Source organism: Sardina pilchardus, chromosome 14, assembly GCF_963854185.1.
Source record: "Sardina pilchardus chromosome 14, fSarPil1.1, whole genome shotgun sequence".
NCBI classification, from domain to species: Eukaryota; Metazoa; Chordata; class Actinopteri; order Clupeiformes; family Clupeidae; genus Sardina; species Sardina pilchardus.
In genome coordinates this window covers 14,335,764-14,354,412 of record NC_085007.1, presented here as the reverse complement: position 1 = coordinate 14,354,412, position 18,649 = coordinate 14,335,764, and the positions used below count along the sequence as shown (strand labels likewise).

The 18,649-nt window shown below is 46.6% G+C and overlaps 1 protein-coding gene across 2 annotated transcripts in view; it reads left to right on the top strand.

The window, feature by feature from the left end:
• Positions 1–18,649, top strand: part of LOC134100577 (mediator of RNA polymerase II transcription subunit 13-like) — a 107,805-nt gene that overhangs the window by 70,270 nt on the left and 18,886 nt on the right. The window contains exons 5-15 of one of the 2 annotated variants that reach the window (XM_062553838.1): positions 3,704–3,849; positions 4,833–5,045; positions 6,547–6,711; positions 8,727–8,874; positions 10,491–10,646; positions 11,554–12,321; positions 15,677–15,899; positions 16,517–16,595; positions 16,756–16,877; positions 17,699–17,798; positions 18,271–18,488. In XM_062553838.1, the coding sequence (XP_062409822.1) occupies positions 3,704–3,849; positions 4,833–5,045; positions 6,547–6,711; positions 8,727–8,874; positions 10,491–10,646; positions 11,554–12,321; positions 15,677–15,899; positions 16,517–16,595; positions 16,756–16,877; positions 17,699–17,798; positions 18,271–18,488 (2,338 nt within the window). Of the gene's footprint in view, positions 1–3,703; positions 3,850–4,832; positions 5,046–6,546; positions 6,712–8,726; positions 8,875–10,490; positions 10,647–11,553; positions 12,322–15,676; positions 15,900–16,516; positions 16,596–16,755; positions 16,878–17,698; positions 17,799–18,267; positions 18,489–18,649 lie in introns of both variants that reach the window. The other variant, XM_062553837.1, reaches the window with a different exon arrangement.

Genomic DNA, 18,649 nt, shown 5'->3' with positions numbered 1-18,649 from the left:
GAGAAAGATAGAGAGAATGCTATTACGGAAGAGAAGAAGAGAGGGGAGAGAAAGACAGAGAATGCATATTGTAGAGAAGAAAAGGAGAGGGGGAAAAAGAGAGAGAATGCATACGGTAGAAAAGAAGAGGAGAGAGGAGACAAAGATGGAGACAATGCATACGGTAGAAAAGAGGAGAGAGGAAACATTTGCAATTGCACAAGATATACTCACACACACACAGTCGCGAAACAAAGACTCCCTTGCTTCACAGCAGCGATCTCCATCATTGCCCCCCCCCCCCCAAGCACACACACACACACACACACACACACACACTCGCACAGACACCAATCGCTGATTGCTCGTGTGGGGCCGCCGATAGAGATCTGGAGATCTAAGGGCTTGTCTCTCTCGTCTCGCCCCTAATTGACGAGTCTGTCAAAACAAACGGCAGCACAAGTTATTTCTCTCTCTCTTTCTCTCTGTCTCTATCTCTCTCTCTCTCTCTCTCTCTCGTTTCCTCTCTTTCTCTCGCTCGTTGTTCATCAACTCGCTTTTTAAAAACTCTATTTTCACAACTGACTTAGATAGCTTTTTCCTGGAAGGAAAGCACTTCTGTTTGGGTCGAGGGTTATTGGAGACTTGAGGGGTCATTTTCGCAGACTTTCTCTCGGTCTGGCTATCTTTGCTGCTGCCCCTGTGCTTCCTCAGATCTGAGAGACTCGGACCAGGGTCATCGAGTAAAGAGAGACGCAAAATAAAAACCCCAGGCTTAAAAAGAATGCGTACGCTTTCAATTGACTGATGAAGCATTTTACCAAAAAAGCTTTTGCTCTAGCTGCAGAGTTTGCTCCAATGTGTCTGAAATACAATTAGGAGGTGAATTTAAGATCAGTGGTAATGTCACCAGTGTATAAAACTAAGCATCGTTGCAATGATTGAACCTGATTGAGCAGATGGGCAACAGAACAGGGCCAGAGTAGGGCCAGCGTAGGGCCGGCTCTGTGGGCCAGCTGTTCCCTTTCGCTCGAGGTTCTGTCTCGGCAGGTGACTGACAGTCATAAGAGGTGCTGAGTGAGACATGAGTGTGTGAGAGGGTGGAGATTCCTTCACCTCTGCCAGGCTCACGCGTCGAGCCATATCAGAAGCCTCTTTCTCTCCCTCCCTCCCTTCCCCTCTCTCTTTTTCCCTCTCTCACTCTCTCCCCACCTCTCTCTCTTTCCGTGCTGACCTAATAAAAAGATATGGCCATAGTTGTTGGAAGCCCCAAATAGCTACTGGCCCATAGAATGAATGGAGTCAGCTGTGCCAGAAATAGGAACTTTGGAGTAAACCAGAAACTTGGCTCGTGCTGCTCTTAAGATGAGGGGCTCGCGTCACACACACGCAAGGCCATGATGAAATTACAGTGTGGGACTGGACACGTCGATTATCTCCCCGAGAGCACTTAATGACAACCCTCTTTGGAATATTAAAATGGTGTTAAGTTGGTGCTGACTTTTCCGAGAGCACCACTTGTGGTTAATTTCTCATTTGGGTTTCTTGATGTGGTTGATGATCGAAAGAGGGTGTGTGTGTGTGTGTGTGTGTGTGTGTGTGTGTGTGTGTGTGTGTGTGGAGGGGGGGGGGGAGGGTGTAAATGAGGAGGTAATCCCATGAAGAGATTCAGTGACGCCTCTTCTCTTTTCTCTCTCTTCTCTTCTCTGTGCTCTTGAGGGTATTGGTGTAGAAATAAGGAAGTGGAAGCTGCAAAAAAAATGAGGAAGGAGAGGATTCTGGGAAATGAAGTCAGTTATCACGATCATTAGTGCCCTTGGAGGATCTATTGTGTGCCTGGGTTATTATGCATTTCCCCATGCTTGATTTTTTTTTTATTGTATTGTCCCATCTTGCAGACAGCCTCGTACTCAGTCATGTAGAAAGAGACCCCACTGTTCATCCATGCAGTCGGTTAAAGAGAGGCAGTCACAGACAACAAAGCATGCTTTTCATAGACTCAGGGCTAAGGCTGAATCAGGTTGCTATTGCTTGTGCGTGTGTGTGTGTGTGTATGTGTGTATGTGTGTGTGTGTACGGTGGGGCAGCCTGGTGCCTTTGACTAGGAGAGAGACTATCCCCCATAGGCGCCCCTCACGACTATAAATAGTTCTTCATATGGCATTATGAGGCAGTCAAGAGAGGGTGGAGATGAGAGAGAGAGAGAGCGATAGATAGAGAGTGAGAGAGATAGAGAGAGAGAGAGAGAGAGAGAGAGAGGAGTGTCGAAAAGAATATATATATATATATTTTCCCCAGACTCATGCGCCATTGTGATCTGAATTATTTAAATGTGAGGTGGAGTAGAGGAAGCCAGCAGCAGCCTAATGCAGCGAGAGCACTGTGAAGTGTGTGTGTGTGTGTGTGTGTGTGTGTGTACTGTATGTGTGTGTGTCTGTGTGTCTGTGTGTGTGTAGGAGTTTGTGTATGTGTGTGTTTGTGAGTGTGTGTGTGTGTGTCTCCCTTTCTGTGTGTATAGGAAGTGTGAGTGTGTGTGTCCCTCTGTGTGTATAGGAGTGTGTGTGTGTGTGTGTGTGTGTGTGTGTGTGTGTGTGTGTACGTGTGTGTCCCTTTCTGTGTGTATAGGAGTGTGTGTGTGTGTGTGTGTGTGTGTGTGTGTGTATGTGTGTGTGTGTGTGTGTGTGTGTTTGCACACCTCTGTACGTGTGTGTGTGTGTGTTATCCTCTGTGTGTGTGCCTTTATGCATATGATTCTATGTGTGTACTTCTCTCTGTGTGTACTTGTGGTGTGAGTGTGTGTGTGTGGGTGTAAGTGTGTGTGTGTGTGTGTGTGTGTGTTTACGTACGGGGAAATAGACCACTGTTATGACTCCAGTGTTCTGTTTTTCTTGGTGAGCTGAAGGAATGTTTATGTGCCACAGCACTTGGCCTCCGCTGTTGCTACGGCAGCGCCCTCTACAGGCCGACTCTGCCCCCCTCGCCCCGATCCTCCTCCCTCTGTTTCCCCGGCGCCATAAATTATTATTGAGCACTCATAAACCATTTAGGACTGCTCAAATGTGATTTAAAACGGCACTTTTTGTTGCCTTTTCAAGTTGGGCTCCGTCTGGAAATGCGCTATAAACTTAAGTCTGTTTTGTTTTCCAGTTTGAAAGAGATGAGAGAATTAGAGAGAATTAGAGATCACTGAAATGGGTTGTGTGTATCGCTGTAAATGGTTTCACACAGCAATATCAACATTGTTTATATAATTTATTCTGTCTAATTGCTATAATGGGTACATTTACTGATAAAATGATTTCACATTGCTATTGTGATTGTAAGATTATTACCATTATTTGCATCATGTGATGTAGGGAATAGAACAGTTCTGTGCAAATAGACCTGAAAAGTTTATGTACTGTACTTGAGCTTTTATAGTTCTACTCTGAACATTTTATGAAAATGCTAAAACATCCTCTGTGAATTTCTTGCTTACACTCAATCCTTTGATGTGGAGATGTTTTGACAAGCAAGTGTGCCTTAAACGTTCAGCTTGATCTTTTATGTGGAGGACCTCAGACATGGTGTTAAGGGAATGAGCCTACTATGTCAGCAAGCATGTATTCTGGAGAAAAAAAAAATTATCCCATCAATGGAGAGAAAGTATACTTTGAAAATCTGTTTGAAGGTGTGTGAGTGTGTTTGTAACGCTGAGGTGTTGCGTTCTCTCTTTCTTTCACAGCGAGCACTTGTCATGTGCATTTACGTTCTTCCTGCACGGTGAGAGTAATGTGTGCACCAGTGTGGAGATCGCCCAGCATCAGCCAGCCTACCATATCAGTGCCCAGCACATCCACCTGGCCCAGACCTCATCCAGCCCTGTGCAAGGTAAATACAACTCCATTACAAACTGAAAACTACATTACCCATAAGACCACATCAGTGCCCAGCACATCCACCTGGCCCAGACCTCATCCAGCCCTGTGCAAGGTAAATACAACTCCATAACAAGCTACAAACTACATTACCTATAAGACCACATCAGTGCCCAGCATATATACCCCCTGGCCCAGACCTCATCCAGCCCTGTGCAAGGTAAATACAACTCCATAACAAGCTACAAACTACATTACCCATAAGACCACATCAGTGCCCAGCATATACCCCCTGGCCCAGACCTCATCCAGCCCTGTGCAAGGTAAATACAACTCCACAACAAGCTACAAACTACATTACCCATAAGACCACATCAGTGCCCAGCATATACCCCCTGGCTCAGACCTCATCCAGTCCTGTGCAAGGTAAATACAAATCCATAACAAACTACAAACTACATTACCCACAAGACCACATCCGTGCCCAGTACATACACCTGGCCCATACCCCTGTTCAAGGTAAACACAACTCCATAACAAACTGCATTACCCATAAGACCACATCAGTGCCCAGCTTATCCATCTGGCCCTGAACTCCTAAAGCCCTGTGCAAGATTACTTTGTCTCTACCTTTCTCTTCTTTTCCTATACTCTCTCTCTCTCTCTCCCTCCCTCTCTCTCTATTCCTCTCTCCCTCAGTACATTTCAATCATTAGTTGCCGACATCCAATAATTGTGCTAATTGCGGAATCCAAACAGTTGGTAATAAATACTGAGGTGATTTATACTCCCAAACCTGGCTCGTTCATAATGTGGATGTTAATGCCAATGCCTGCTGTAGACAGAAAATAAATGAATGGTGGTCTGTATTTTATAAATATTAATTCTGTCTCTGTCTCTCTGTCTCTGTCTCTATCTCTGTCTCTATCTCTCTATGTCTCTCTCTCTCTCTCTCTGTCTCTCTCTCTCTCCCTCTCTCTCTCTCTCCCTGGGCAGTGATCCTGAGTCCGTACGGGCTGTGCGGCACGCTGACGGGTCAGACGTATAAGATGAGCGAGCCGGCGGTGAGGAAGCTGATGGAGGAGTGGAGCCACTTCTACCCCACCGTGCTGCGCCGCCGGAGCCCCGAGCCCAAGCCCGAGCCCGCCGACCAGACCACCGACCTCAACTACGACCTCCACGGCCACGCCGCCGTCGAGGTCATCGTAGGTGAGTGACCCCTGTAGAAGAAGAGAGAGAGAGATGAAGAGACAGGCAGAGAGAGAGAGAGAGAGAAAGTGAGTGAGTGAAACAGTCACAGAAGAAATGCATAGAATCTCCTGTTCACGCTGAATTATAGGTTTATGAAAAGCAAGTGAAGCTCAACAGTGTGTGTGCGCTGTGTGTGTATGTGTGTGCGTGTGTGTGCAATGCAGAAAATAGCAAAGACATTCCTTTTAGTGAACTTACTGAAGAGAAAAGTAAACCAAGAGAAGAGAGGGGAAACATCCATGTAATGCCCTTTCCACACCCTGTTAATTTAATGGGAAGTAAGTAGTGTGTGTGAGTGTGTGTGTGCATCTCCGCACGTAACTGCAACGTATATGTATGCAGTATGTGTGATGTGCGAATATAAGCCCATGTATGTGTGTTTATATTATGTGTGTATGTGTTTGTGTGTTTGCCAGGGTGTCTGTATGTGTGGGCGGGAAAATAAATGATCCAGACAGTGTCTCGTGGGTTTGGCAGGTCTCAGTTGGAGTCAGGGCTCGGGGGGGGGGGACGGGGGGGGTGGGCTGTGGTGGTCCATATTGACCAGCCCTGACGCATAGGAAGCCAAGCGAGCTGGGAAAGCTCAGCACAGTGACACCCAGCACATTCTAATCACCTGCATTGACCCGCCGACCTTCTCCCATTGATCCGCCCCTCGTCTGGGGAGGAGGGTTGCGCTCGAGCCCCTGGACACCAGCCGGAGCACAGAGGCTGGACCCGTGTGCTGTCTGCATACGTTATAACAACATTTGCATGCATACTGTACATCTGAAAAGACTTTATATTTTGTCTCGTTGAGCTATACTTTAAAATAATGAATGTTTGCGTATATCATTATTTGTACTAGAGTATGGAACACCTTGGTGGTTTTAACACCACGGCAGTAACATTTACATGTATCTCTTTTGGAAAAATAGTCCACATTTGTTTAGTATAGGCAACATACAACATAGCAATCGTATATCATTCCAGAGTATCAAACGGTGTTATTAACACATTGCTGGTTCAGCTGCCATTACACATGTTGACACATCAAACAAATGCACAAATGCAAACCTTGCATATAAATCACAATAAATTAATAATGTCTTCATTGACTGTGATGGGAATGGATGGGGGCTTTGGTCTGAGCAGAGGGGAGGTGCATGTTGTTATCTCTCTCAGCCAGTTCATTTCAGTCATTAGTTCCAGCCCAAGTTCAATAATTGTGCTAACTGGCAAATCGAGATGATCAGCAAAAAATACTGAGGCTGGATACATTTGCCCAAACCGGGATTTTCTCAGAGCACAGATGTATGGGTGATGGCAGTGGATAGAAAGAACATTTGTCTTGTTGTCTGTTGCTGTAGTTTGTGCTGATCTGCGTTGAGTGTGTGTGTTTTTTTAGTGTTGAGTGTGTATGTTTTTTTAGTGTTGAGTGTGTATTTATTGAGGGTGTGTTTTTTTCTTTTCCTCTAAGGCGGCGTGAGAATGATTTACCCAGCAGCCTTTGTGCTCATCGCCCAGAGCGACCTGCCCGCGGAGCAGCCCCCCTCGGCCCCGGGCAGCCAGGGCGCCTCCAGAGACCCGTCCGGCTGCGGCATCCCGCTCACCCCACCCACGTCGCCCGAACAGCCATGCTCAGGTACGCACCCCCACACACCTATGCCATTCTCAGGTACACACCTGCACACCCCAGCCATGCTCAGGTATGCACTCCTACACACCTATGCCATGCTCGGGTACACACCCCAAATCCACAGCCATACTCAGGTACGCACCCCCACACCCCAGCCATGCTTGGGTACGCACCCCCACACCCCAGCCATGCTTGGGTACGCAGCCCCACACCCCAGCCATGCTTGGGTACGCACCCCCACACCCCAGCCATGCTTGGGTACGCAGCCCCACACCCCAGCCATGCTTGGGTACGCAGCCCAACACCACAACCATGCTCAGGTACGCACTCCTACCCACCTATGCCATGCTCAGGTACGCACCCCCACACCCCAGCCATGCTCAGGTGCGCACCCCTACATCCCAGCCATGCTTGGGTATGCACCCCTACACCACAACGATGCTCAAGTACGCACCCCTACACCACAACGATGCTCAGGTACATGCCCCTTCACTCATCACAGGCTAGTCCTGGTCAGGTCCATATGAACTCAGATTCATGTCTCCACCATAAATGAGTTCCTCGCCCCTCCTACAACAAACTCTTCAGCCTCAGTTATGCCCCACCCTCACTTCCACATACTCACCTGACTGCTCCCCCCCCCCCCACACACACACCACACACACGAACAAACACACATTCAAGAACATCCCCCATCAGCGCTCCCACCTCAGCCGTTAGTCCCCCTGCCAGAAGCCCATCAGACTCGCGGGGGTCAGCCCAGCCGTCTGCTGGCCTCTCTCTCCGCCGCCTCTCCCGAGCTGTCGCCAGATCCATTTAGACCGGAAGCAGAAAGTCAATGAGCGCAGGCTAGACGGACGCTCGGGATCAATGTTGCCGGCAGCCTCCTCTGCAGCACCGGCACGGAGTCTGGTTGAACCGGAAAAAAAAACCACTTTGCGCCGCACGTGAACCCCGTGAAAGCTGCGAAGAACAGCGAGCGGTTCGCAATCGACTGCAAACCTAGCGGCTAGTCCGCCGAAATATTATTAGGCCATTATGTGACCGCATTAAGCGCGTTTCTTTTTGTATGGCCTGCCTTGTTCGTGAGGCATCCAAATGTGCCCCTGTAGTGTAAAATCTATAAATCATGCGCGTTAGCCCTGGTGGGCTAGCAGTGACCATCCTCCTATACAGTAATCAGCGGCGCTCTCAACCCGATTACTCTCGACTCATTTGCCCTCGGTGGGGCTGCTCTAATGACCTCATTTCCCTCCATTGATTCTTATAATGACCCACAGCCCTAGTAGCACCTCTTCCTCCTCATCCTCATCTTCCTCCTCAGCAGGTTCCCAAGCAAGCGATAACCCCGTGGCCTGATTCAACCCCTTATCCCAACACACACACACACACACACACACACACACACACACAAAAAAAGCACAAAGCCGGCATGTAATCCACGCCCAGACAGAGCGAACGAAAGGAACGCAATCCTAATCTGTTTGTAATTTAATATGGCTCTGCGTGGCCTCGTGGGGCTAGACTATGGCGGTAGCAGCGAGCTGCTCCTTTAATTTGCGCTAGTACTGCTGGTGGAGAACGGGGCTGGAGGCAGACGGCTGTCTGTGGGGTTTGAAGCAGGCTGTTGCGGAATAGTGTCCTCAATGTCTTAATTATCGCCCAATCAAAGGCTTCAGTGTTGAGAGAGGGAAAGAGTGGGAATTAAGATGAATGGTGCCAGAGGGCCTGGCGGCCATCTTTTAAAGAGTTGTTTGTCAAGTTCAGTGGCTCTCTCCTTAATGTGATTTATTGCAGTCAGGGTTGGGGAGATGGAATCATATCAGAATCAACTTTTGAAGCATGTTCAAAGAAATCTTTTGATGTGGTCTCCTCTCCTCTCTCTTCTCCTCTGTTTTTCTTCTCCTCTCTTTTCTTTGCCCCTCTTCTATCTTCTATCTCTTCTCCTCCTTTTGATTTCTTCACTCTTTTTCTCTCCCGTCCCCTCTTTGACATGTATCCATGTTTTGTTTGTTGCCTAGGTGATAGTGGCTTTCAGACAGCGGTGTCCAGTGTTAGCAGCCAGGAGGGCTGCATGACCCTCAGCCCAAAGCACTCTGGGAAAAAACTGACCAATCAGATGGTCCATCAGGCCTGGAAGGAGTGCTACCTGAACCAGCTACAGCGCAAGTAAGCCCGAGCTACACACACATGCATATCAACACCAATGGTGTTAAAGATGACAGATGACAGTTTGTGTAAGAACACACACTTTTATGATACAAGCCCATGCTACACAAACATGCATACCAATGTTAACACCTATGGTGTTACAGATGACAGATGACAGTTTGACACTAGTGTAAGAACACACACTTTTATGATACAAGCCTGAGCTGCACAAACATGCATGGTGTTAAAGGCTACAGATAAGAGCTTGGCACTAGTACAAGAAAACACACGTTTATGATACAACTAAGCCTGAGCAACACAAACATGCATGTTGATGTTAATGATGACAGATAACAGTTTGACGCTAGTGTAAGAACACACAGTTTTATGATACAACAGTAACAACAATATTAAAACAACTACTGCTTGCGCTACAACTTGACACACAGTATTAGCAACTACTGCTTCCACATTTGACTATGCTACTGTTGCTGCAGTTAATAATAATAATAATAATAATAACAATAACAATATCAACAAAAATAATGTACTGTAAGAGCACCGTTGTTGCACTGGTTGACTGCTGCTTTGCACTCAGTGGCGGCTAAACTACAAGGACTGGATGGAGATAGCATATAATAATAGATTGACCAAGTTGTAAAGAAACACTATAAACAGATCAATAGTTGTAAAGTGGTGATATGGCTTTCAAGATATAGCAGCCTATAAATAAAATAGTAGACATATCAGCAAAGTGAAATTGTGAGAATGAAATAGAAGACTCCCAACGTTTTTACATGGAGTGCATTTCTGGGTCTTCATATTCATACTTCAGGCGTGTTTATTCGCCCTTCTGAAGGATGCTCATTTCTGCATTTAATGTTAACAAGCCATGATCACATGCATTAACGGACCATAAATGATAATTAGCATTGGTGCAAATTAGCTATAAAACATTTCTCACTTTACCTCCATGTGTTGAAATAAAGTAGCAGTTGCAAAATAGGTGATTAGCTCTTATGATTACTTGTGGTCATGTAAATAAGGTTTTTAATGGATTCTTGGTGTAAATGAATACGTTGCAAGACCATTCCTTTCACATTGAGGCAGTGTTCCTTTCTGCAACAAGTCTCTACACAGTGGGGATATTTCACTTAAAAAAGACAAGCCGGAAAAATACATTTTGTCTCTGGAAGCTTGTTAGAGTATTATGGTGTGTTTTGACACTGGTGTCACCGCAGTGTTATTGCTTTGAGTTGTGTGTGTGTGTGTGTGTGTGTGTGTGTGTGTGTTTGTATATGTGTGTGAGTGTGTGTGTATCTGTGTGTTGGTTTGTCTGTGTGTATGTCTGTGTTTATACATATGTGTGTGTGGGTGGGTGTGTCTGTCTGCATTTATACGTGTGTGTGTGTGTGTGTGTGTATGTCTGTGTTTATATCTGTGTGTATGTGTGTGTATGCGTGTGTGTGTGTGTGTGTGTGTGTGTGTGTGTGTGTGTGTGTGTGTGTGTGTATGTCTGTGTATGTCTGTGTTTATATGTGTGTGTGTGTGTGTGTGAGACGTGGGCACGTCTCTGATTGGCAGCGGGTTCTGGCACCCCTGTCACTCGTCTCCCTCTCTCTCTCTGCCCTCAGGGCCAGTCTGTCTAGCGGCGTGGTGTCGGCTGTGGCGCCGCCCGCCAAGGAGCCCGTGCCAAGCGGTGGCGCCCCGGCAACGGCAGCGGCAGCGGCAACGGCGGCCACATGGGACTTCACCAGCCCCGGGGAGAGAGTGGCCTGCAGCTGTTCCAGGTTGGCACCTCCGCGCGCCCATTATCCTGCCCGCGCGTGGCCCCTGTGTCTTTAATGAGAGCTCGGGTGGCATCGCCTCACAGCCGTCACGGCTGACGATGCCACCGCGGTGGTGGTGCCGCTCCGGGTTGGTGATGCCGCTGCAATGCAATGCTCCCCAGCAACAGTGAAATTGTTGAGGGAGAGGGAAAGCAGATGGCTCACACAGACACACACACACACACACACACACACACACACAGAGCCTCTCCTGGCCATTTGCAATCAGAGTGTTTTTCCTGTCGTTCTGTCTCAGACCACAGGTACTAGTACAGTAGTAGTAACTAAGTAATTGTGCAATCCTGCCATTTTCCCCTTTATTTGCATACAGTACATCATATATATTGTGTAATGTTTAAAAGTATATGGCAGTAGGAGAATGTTAGTTAATATATCTTTTGTGCCCTTGTGGTTTATTGGCATAGTTTAATTAACAGCTGTGTAATTTGAGTTTAATTGTTGTGTGAAGAGTGGTGTGCATATAATAAGCTGTTTGAGGGCTGGTGTTAATTGCATTACCTGACAGTACAGTCCAGACAGCGGCTTGACCTTAATTATCAATCTTCTCTTGGCTTTGTTTGCTGGATATCTGGAAACAATCCTGTTTTCTTGCTTCCCCTCTTTCTCTTTCTCACTCTCCTTCTCTCTCACACACACTCTCTATCTCTCTCTCACTGGCTCTCTCACTCACTTTCTCACTATCTCTCACTCTCTCTTTCTCTCTCTCTCTCTCACACACACACACACACACACTCTCTCTCTATCTCTCTCTCTCTGGCTCTCTCCCTCTCTCTCTCTCTCTCTCACACACACACACACACACACACACATTTTCTCTCTCTCTCTCTGCTTGTTTTGGTCCTTCAAGGTTAAAGCAGCAGAAGCAGCAGCAGGCCAGCTCAGCATCTGCCAGCACCGCGCCCGGTGCCAACGCCGTCCCCTCTTCCACCACCACCTCCTCCTCCTCCTCCTCCTCCTCCTCCTCTTCCTCCGCCACCTCCAACTCCTCCACCCCGTCCTCCTGCTCGCTGCCGGCCTTGCCCCCGCCCGCGCCTCCTCCGTCCAAGCACAAGGTGGCCGACAAGCCGGACAAGTCGGACAAGCAGGCCAAGCGGCCCACCGTCACCCCCTTCCACCACCGGGTCTCCGCCAGCCAGGGGCCCACGTGCCCCGACCACGAAGCCCAGCAAGGGGGCCCTCAGCTGGGCTTGGTCCCGCTGGAGGCCCCCTTAGAGGCCCTGCCCGGGTGCAACAAGTACCCGCCCAAGCCGCTGTCGTCCATGCGCAAGGGGACGGCCGAGTCGCTCATGCACTCGCCCATCTCCCCGCTGCCCCCGACGCTGAGCCCCCACCCGCGGGGGCAGCAGGACCCCGAGGCGCTGGACGTGTCCGCCAGCCTGCCGCAGTGCCAGGAGGGCCCGATGGGGGGGCCCATGGGGGGGCCCATGGAGGTGAGCGAGACGGCCCTGTACGCGCCCCCGCTGGGGCCCAGAGACGCGGGCGGCGGAGGGGGCTGGTGGAAGGGTTACAAGACCCCCTGCGTGGAGCGGAGCGACTTGAGAACGCCCGATCTGCCCAGCGCCGAGAGGGTCGAGAGCAAGACCGACACGGCCGCAGAGGGCATGGCGCTGAAAAGGTGAGACACACACACACACACACACACACACACACATTTACATTCACATACGTTCTCTCTGTCAGTTACTGACTAGACTAAAGACGACTGTAACACACAGACATGTACAAAAAATACAGTGCAGACATGGCATTAAGACATTAATTGCATTATGGTCCCAGTGATTTACATTCATTAAATGGAGCAGTGGACCCTTATAATTCATTAACTACATTATTAGATATATGTTTGAGTAACAGAATTTGGTAGGATATAAGTTGATAATTGTTATTATTGAAGTTAATGGATTGTTCATTTTGAATTTCATATCGACTCATGTTTGTTGAGAGTTACTGATGTGGAACAGTTCATTAGGTAATACGGACAAACCGGAAACCTCCACTTAAAACAATAATATGTACAACTAGAAATGCAATTCCAAGGAATTACCAGTGCATGAAATGCAAAAATAGATAGATAATGTAGATATGGTTACTAAGGTGTAGCTAGGGTAAATATGGTGGTTGCATAGTTTACAGAGAGTTGATAGTGTGAAGGTAGACAGTTTAAAGCTGAAACATTTTGATTTGCTGATTTCTATTCATGTTAAAATGTTAACTATGGTAACAATGATAACCAGGTTGATTGGTTAACTTAGCTACTGATTTCATGCAGTAATGGTAAAAATGTTAACTATGCTAACTATGCTCACAGTGTTAACCAGGTTGATTAGCTAACTTAGCTAATGATTTCTAGCAGTTATGCTAAAAATGCTAACTATGCTAGCAATGCTAACTATGGTAACAATGCTAACTTAAACTAACAATGCTAACCAGGTTGATTAGCTAACTTAACTGATGATTTCTAGCAATAATGCTAAAAATGCTAACTATGCTAACAATGCTAAAATTGCTAACAATGCTAACCAGGTTGATTAGCTAACTTAGTTAGATGTTTTTTGCAGTTATGCTAAAAATGCTAACTATGCTAACAATGTTAACTATGCTAACCATGCTAACTAGCTAACTTGCTAGTGAGGACTTTTATTTTGAAACATTTGTTGCTAGGGTATCCATGGTGGCCACTATCAGGAAGCAAGAAGTTACTGCAGCATAATCATGTTGGTTGCTATGGAAACGGTCATAAACGCTTAATTTTAATGGTTGGTATGTTGATTGCTAGGTACATGGAGGTTTCGTGTAGTTGACTGGAGGCATAGTTGATAACTGACAGTTGGAATGGTTGAACAGTTAAATAGTTGAGTAGTTACAATGGTTAAATGATTTAATAGTGTATTATTGCAGTGAGGACCTTTATTTTGAAACAGTTGTGGACAGAGGAAGTAGTGAAACAGAATCTGTAGTCTAAATGAGATTGTATGCTTAAAGCCTGAGACAGAAGGTGCCTCTCATATAGCGTTTACGCGTCCTCTCTCGCTCCTCGATCCTCACTGATCTACATAAAGAATGATGGAGCGGCAACAATGGGATAGTCTAGCCCTTCTTCTATCTTTCTTTATGTAGATCATTGAGGATCGAGGAGCGAGGGAGGACATATAAACGCTGCTTGAGAGGCACCCACAGTAAATACTTTGAAAGTTGTATGTAGATAGTCTAATTAATGTTGATAGACAGAATGTTTAATGGATGTTGATAGGCAGATTGTTTAATAGATATTGATTGACAGTTTAATGGGTGGATGAGTGAATGGTCTGAAGAAGATGAATGGATAGAAGGTTGGATGGAATGTGCCTTATATTCTTGTTAAGAGAGACACTGATACAGCTCTCTGAGAGTAGTTGATACAGGTGTAATCAATTTAACTGGCTAGTCTTAAGAGAGAGTGTGCTTAAAGCCTGAGACAGAGTAAATCATTTAAAAGTTGAATGTAGATAGTCTAATTAATGTTGATAGACAGAGAGTTTAATGGATGTTGATAGGCAGATTGTTTAATAGATGTTGATAGACAGTTTAATGGGTGGATGAGTGAATGGTCTGAAGAAGATGAATGGATAGAAAGTTGGATGGAATGTGCCTTATATTCTTGTAGACTGGAGAGACACAGCTCTCTACTGAGAGTAGTGGATACAGATACAGGTCTTATCAATTTAACTGGCTAGTCTTAAGAGAGCCAGTGTATGTAGCCTGAGAGAGAGAGAGAGCTGCTGCACCTGGACTGGCCACCTGGCGTAACATTCTAATTGCTGCCGTGATGTCATAATGAGCAATGTTAAGTCTATGGGGGAAATTGTAATAGTTTTTAACTAATAGTTTAAAAAGTATAAAAGTTACAAAGTTGAAAAATACAAAGCACACATGGCATAAGCAAGACCTACGCAACAAAGTTTGAATGAAGTTTCTACGTTAAACGGTTCAAGCTGAATTGCGTGCGTTAGAAGAAGAATAATAAGAAGAAGTTGCGGAAGAAGACTTGGAATAACAGTACAGTGCATTTTCATGCACTGTAATAATAAATGGTTTTGTCCGTGTTAATTCATGCACTGACTAATATTAGTTCATGTATGGCATTAATAACTTTATCTGTAAGTGTGTCTGTGCATCTCAGCCAGAGTCCCTCCAGATTTCCACCGCTTTATTCCATATAATCACTCGCTGAAGCACACACACACTCAGCATACTCCAGGGATGTAGCCATTTGCTGAAGCACTCTCTGAAATCTCAGTGGATAGCTGGGATGGGAATATCAAATTGAAACGTTGGTTAACATTAAGAGTGTAGCTTTTTTTTTGAAGAAAGAGGTTCTATATTACGCAACCACAGACACACATACTCATATACACACACACACATGGAGTAGTTCACTGTTGCCAATGGAACTGTGCTACAGTACATGTTTAATAGAGATTGAGATGTCTAATTCACATTCACATGGGGATTAACTAACTCTGTAGGGTATGAAGGGTTGGAACACTTTACAGTGTAAATTTGTTCCCTGGTGAATTTGAAGCTGTGCTGTATGCCTGCTAATGTTTGCACATACTGTACATAGATTACCCACTACCTGTTAATCTCAGACCAGTGTACCTGTCTGACTGAAAAAAACAGAGAAAAAAAATCACTTTAAACATATCACACTCGTTACATTATAGCTCATCAAAATGAAGGATCGGTACGTAGCACCAGATTATAATGGCAAAAAAAGAGAAAATACTGCGACATGTTTCTTTATTCTTTCGTTATTCACAATGATACACTCTGCTTAATAGTCCAGTGGCGCTATAAAGACGGCGGCCTAATACACAGTATGGCCATAAAAGCTCACGCTATGCACTCTGGCTTTAATCGCCCTCATCTCTCCCCTCTCCCTCTCCCTCTCCCGCTCCCTCTCCCTTCACCGTTCCCTGGACGCTCCGCAGGCTGTTCACACAGACGCATAAGCGCTTTAAGTTGAGCGAGGAGCGAGTCAAGGAGCACATCAGCACGCTGGGCCTCCTGCAGCAGCCCGGCGTCGGCGTGGAGATGCTGGCCGGCGACCCCGCCGACGACCCCTACGACTTCAAGGAGGGCGACATCGAGTACAGCTTCCCCACCTCCAAGCGGCTCAAGGGCCAGGGCCGAGACCCCAACCGCAAGAGCAAGGTCTGTTCCGCCGGGCCGCTTCCTGACTCCGCTTCCTGCCCGGCGCCTGTGGCAGGAAGTTGCTAACTCACTAACTCCATTTGCGCATGTTTCATTTAGATGTTTTGATTTGTTTGATTAGATTTCAGGCATCTTCTGGTTCGCTGCCATTATTATTTAATTCCACTGCATGATTATTGAATACTTCTCGACATGAATCATTTAGCCGACACGTGTATTCATCATTCCTGTAAGTAGCTGCAGTTGAGTTAATATGTACATTTCAGTTCCACATGTGCTCAGTGGGAGTTGAAATCAAATACGTATTGATATTGACAGTGCTGTGCTGTGCTGTGCCAGTTCAAGCAGAGGGACTAAATTATAATACATTATTAAGTTGACATTGATTAAAAAAACTTCTTTTAAAGCTCTTCTAGTGCTTGGAGATACATTGGAGTCTCTCGTTTGATATCATTGAAATGTAATGTAATTTTTGCACATAATGAGAAACCCGACTTAGTAACAGACTTAGTAGACCGAACATCAGTCATGCCATCCTGTTGTCGTCGCGCCATCCGATTGGTTACTCGATTGTCCTGAGCTGTTCTGATTGGTTCCTCGATTTGTGTCCCGAGCAGGGAGAGGAGATGAATGCCAACGGAGCAGTGCCTGATGGGAAGGATGCCATGTCCATCTTCAGCAGTGCCCCCAAATCAGGTGAGGATGCCCGCTGGGGCGCTGGGGCGCTGGCGTCTGGCGTGCATGGCGGGGCGGTAAATGACTCGTGTCCGCCCGACCACCGCACCAAATTCCTCTCCATTTGTCTCCCCCGCTTGTGTCTGAATCGCTTCTCGTTTCCCTTGGCGACCCCTTTTAGATGAATCACCTCAAGACGACGCGGCAGCGAAAGCCAACGCTCCACTCACCCGGGAAACGGACCTGGTCGTCCTCTACTCCGACCTGGAGAACATCTTCGATGAGGAGGAGGATGAGCTAGGGGTGAGAGAGAGAGAGAGAGAGAGAGAGAGAGAGAGAGAGAGAGAGAGAAAGAGACAGAGAGAAACAGAGAGAGAGTGAAAGATTCTGCCACCGTGCCGGTATCAGAGGACACCATCACTGTGCATGAAACAGAAAACATCTAATTACTCCAGAAAAGGGATTAATGAGTAAATGTGTGTGTGTTATGAGGGATAATCAAGGGTTTGGCAGCAAAGTCGAAGCACAGTTAGAGGAATTGCTGCCCCCTTAATCCATATTAAGAGATCACAGGGAGTTGTAAGGAGTTTCAGTTTGCTATACAGTTCTCTATGGGAATTATACTTTTATATCTAAAAGGGTCAAAAGATAGTAGGACTATACAACATGGTTCCTTGCAGTTGTTGCTGTAAGGGCGATAAGAAACAAACCCTTTGAAATGATAAAGAGCTCTCACCCCAAGGAATGTTCTGTATCTCAAAGCTATTTCATTCACTTGCAATGGGGCACACTGTCAATTGGGTGCATTATGAGGCAATATTGCATGAAACACTTGCAAAAATATTATTTCCATTTTCACTGGGTGATTAATTCACCACTAATTTAATTATAATGATAAAAATGCCTCAGTATTGTCCCTGTCATAAAATATTATATGACATTTTAAAGCCATTCCGGTATTTTTATGGTGCTTCGTATTAGCTCTTGTAAGAAGTCATAAATTAGTTTATGGCCTTTCATTTCAGACAGTTAGAGAATGCATGTGTCACAGACTAGTGAGTAGCTTTATGCTGAACTGATTGGAGTGTTTAAATCTTCCCCTAACCCCCCCCCCCCCTGTTTAGGGAACGCACCCGAACCAGCAGTCAGCGCGGGCCGCGGTCCCAGGCTCAGAAGAGCGCCCCCTGGGCAAAGAGGGGAGAGTTGCAGTGCCGTACCCTTCAAGTGAGTCCCTCCTGTCCTCAGGCTGATGTTTCTTCTCATTTTCTCTCACATTACTCGTGTTGCTCCCTCCATAGATTTTGTTTGCATGCTATTCACACGTGGTTATATGTGATCCCACTACAAGTCTGCACATGAGAGCAGGAATATTGAAAGAGCCTCAAGCTATAGCAGAGCCTTTATCATATTTCCCTCTTCCCCCTCTCCTTCTCTATGTCTGTCCTTCCCTATTTCCTCTTCCTTCCTCTTCTTTCTTTCTTTCCCTCTTTCTCTCCATCTCCTTCTTTTCCTCCCTTCCTCTCTCTCACTGTCTTGTTCTTTCTTTCTCTCTATCACTCTCTTTCTCTCTCTCTTTCTTTCTCTCTCTCTATCTCTCCCTTTCCCTCTCTATCTTTCCTTCCCCCCCTCTCTCTCTCTATATCTCTCTCTCTCTCTCCCTTTCTGCCCTCCCCCTCTCTCTCTCTCCATTCAGCAGTAGCAGACCTCCAGCGCATGTTCCCCACGCCGCCGTCGCTGGAGCAGCACCCGGCCTTCTCCCCCATCATGAGCTACCGGGACACCCCCAGCCAGGAGCCCCCGCCGCCCTCCACCGGCCTGGACCACCCGCTCGGCCCCATGGCCTCCACCCAGCTGGCCGACTTCAGGATGGAGGTGGAGGAGTGCCTGGCCAGCCCCCGACCGGAGGACATACGAGTAAGTGAGCGCACTGGGCAGAGGCGGTCATCCCGAGGTTCAGACAGTAAAAGTCCTGCCGTGTTTGTCTTCTACTTGTGCACTTTATTACATTAGATTAGATTAGATTAGATTAGATTAGATTAGATTCAACTTTATTGTTGTTGTACAAATACAATGAA